The sequence below is a fragment of the Equus quagga genome, chromosome 9 (assembly GCF_021613505.1).
Source record: "Equus quagga isolate Etosha38 chromosome 9, UCLA_HA_Equagga_1.0, whole genome shotgun sequence".
Lineage (NCBI taxonomy): Eukaryota > Metazoa > Chordata > Mammalia > Perissodactyla > Equidae > Equus > Equus quagga.
The window spans coordinates 107,753,623-107,756,316 of NC_060275.1; the positions used below are offsets into that span (position 1 = coordinate 107,753,623).

General features: G+C 60.2%; 1 protein-coding gene across 1 annotated transcript in view; it reads left to right on the forward strand.

Moving 5' to 3' along the window:
- Nucleotides 1–1,060: 1,060 nt before the first annotated feature.
- Nucleotides 1,061–2,694, forward strand: part of MARCHF11 (membrane associated ring-CH-type finger 11) — a 108,024-nt gene continuing 106,390 nt past the window's right edge. The window contains exon 1 of the mRNA XM_046671150.1: nucleotides 1,061–1,606. Coding sequence (XP_046527106.1) covers nucleotides 1,061–1,606 — 546 coding nt within the window. The remainder of the gene's footprint in view (nucleotides 1,607–2,694) is intronic.

The following is a 2,694-nucleotide window of genomic DNA, read 5'->3' on the forward strand; positions in this document are numbered from 1 at the left end:
TGTCATTTGAGTCTTTTGTAAGGGAAGGATGAAAGTGACCACTCGCCACAGAACGTTGGCACCAGCGTTCACTAGGAAGAATTACTCCAGGAGACGACCCAAGATATTTACAAATAAACCAGGATACTCACTGCAGGAGGAACGGGGGTGAGGAAAACAGAGGGAGGACATAGGTTCCAGAGACTTCTGTTTTTAGGGCTCTGGTGGATCACCAGAGTATGCCCTTGAGGGAGCGGGCTCTGGGGGCTGGGAGCGATCGCCAGGCAGCGGCAGTTACAGTCCTCGGGGCCCGTGCGCCCTTTCCCGCGCCCCTGTTCAGTGGACTCAGGCGCGCCCAGGGCACCAGCCCCCACGCCCTTACTCCCACGCGGGTCTCCAGGACGACCATCCGGGTCCCACCCCGCCTGGCGCCGCCGAATCGCACTTGCCCACCGAGCAACGGTTTCTGGACTCGCGGCCTTCGACCCCTCCCCCCTCGCTCACGAGAGCCGCAGTGCGCGCCGTTTGGAGAGGGGTAATCCGCCCCGGAACAGACGTGAGCGGCCCCGGGGCGGGGTCGGAGTCGGTGGAGGCGGCTGAGGGCTCTCCCCCGTCCACCCCCGAATTCCCGCCAGTGGTCTCCGCACCTCGCCCGGGGCTCGCACCTGCCCCCTCCACATCCCCCCTCCCCAAGAACGCCCCCTCCGCCCCTCCCCCTCCGCCCCGAGCCGGCTTCCCACGTAGACCCCCGCCACCCGCCTACCCCTCCGCTGCGCCGCTCCTCCCCCGCCCCCCGCGCCCCGCGGCGCGGCTCTCACGCGCAGCCGAATCCCGCGCCGCCTCCATCAGAGCCGAGCCGGCGGCTCCGCGGAGCAGCCGCCTCTGCCGCCGCCGCCGCCGGGCCCTCCGCGTCCCCTCCCCGTCCCGCCCCCCAGCCCCAGGCACCCAGGTCCCCCCCTCCCCTCCCTCCTCCCTCCTTCCATCCCTCCCTCTCCCCTCCCTCCCCCTCCGTTCTCCCTTCGGCTGCAGCCCGAGCCCGGCCCGCCAGCCGGGCTGGCAGGAGGGCGGCGGCGGCACCACCATGAGCTTTGAGGGCGGCCACAGCGGCAGCCGGCGCCGCGGGGCGGAGAGCAGGGACGCCGAGCCGCCCCCATCGCCTCCCCCGCCGCCGCCGCCGCCGCCGGGAGAGCCGGCCTCGGTCCCCGCGCCTCCGCGGTACCTGCCGCCGCTGCCCACGCCGCCCGCATCCCCTGAGCGCGCCGCGGGGCTCGACGAGCCGCCGACGGAGGTGGTCCCGCGGCGCAGGGGCGCGGACGAGCTGCCGCCGCCGCCGCCGCCCCTGCCGTCCGGCGGCCAGGAGGTGTCGGCGGCCGGCGACTCCGGGGAAGGTCCGAGGCACCTTCCCGAGGCGGCGGTCCCTGAGGCGGCGGCGGGGAAAGGCGGCCCCGGGGAGTCCGAGGCCGGCGCGGGCGGGGAGGGCGAGCAGCGGGGCGCCGGCGACCAGCCCGAGACGCGCTCAGTGTGTAGCAGCCGCAGCAGCAGCAGCGGCGGCGGCGACCAGCGCGCCGGGCACCAGCACCAGCACCACCAGCCCATCTGCAAGATCTGCTTTCAGGGCGCCGAGCAGGTGAGGCCCGGCGGGACCCCGGGGCAGCTGGGGTGGGCTCGGGTCGGGACTGGGCCGTCTTGTCTGCGACGACCGACCTTTCAGCACCACGGACAGCGCTCGCCTCCTGGTTCCTCTCCTGCCGGGCACGTCCGGTCCAGCCAGCTGAGCGGCGGCTAATGTGTGTTCGCTTTCCCCTTCTGTGAAGGCAGATAAAAATGTCCCGGTGGTGAATACAGGGTTTAATTTGCTCTGCACTCTTTTTTCCTAGCTGGTCCTGCGGTTACACATTCCTCAGGTGCTTTAATGATAATGCCATAAATATCTCTTTTGTGAATTCCTAAATGGATTTTGGTTTATACGTAGCAACAAAGCTATGTTCCTTTTTCTACAAATGTATCCTGACACAGTCCTAGAAACTGGGGGTGAGTCATGTCAAAACCAAAAAGGGCCGGATCTTTCCTTATTGCAAATTTCGGTGACTTCATCTCATTGATGTGAAAAGTGTTACAGTTTTTTACAAGAGAAATAGGAATGTACTTTCACCTTGTGAAAGAAAGGCTATTCAGCCGACAGTGTACTTTATATTTAGTTAGAAACACAATTTTAAAGTTATAAACTACATTAGAGGTGAATGCAAACTTCTATGAGAGTAATGATCATGGAGACAACAGGATAATAGATCTGTCTTACAAAATGTGTGGTCTGAGAAAACATTAGGCTTAATATTTTTAAAAGTAAGGAAATTGCGTAAGAATATGCAGGCTTTCAGGAATATAGTGCCCTAAGTCAATATTTATGATGCTACATTTAGAAAAAAATAAAAGCATAATGCTATTGCAAGCTACTTTCTGGGATGCCATGCATTTCGTCTTCAGCAATGATTAAGAATAACTGCAGAGGAAATGCATCTGACCATCCACTTAAAAGTTATTAAAGAGATTTAATAGTACAGCTTTTCCCCAAGGGTATGGGGAGCTATATCTTGCAGACGTTTTGTATGTTGGTAGAACATTTATGTCATAACTCTAAGCAATATCTTTGAAATAGTTTTAAGACTTTAGTTTCATTCCCATCAGAAGTATAAAAATTTAATTTCATTTTCTAGG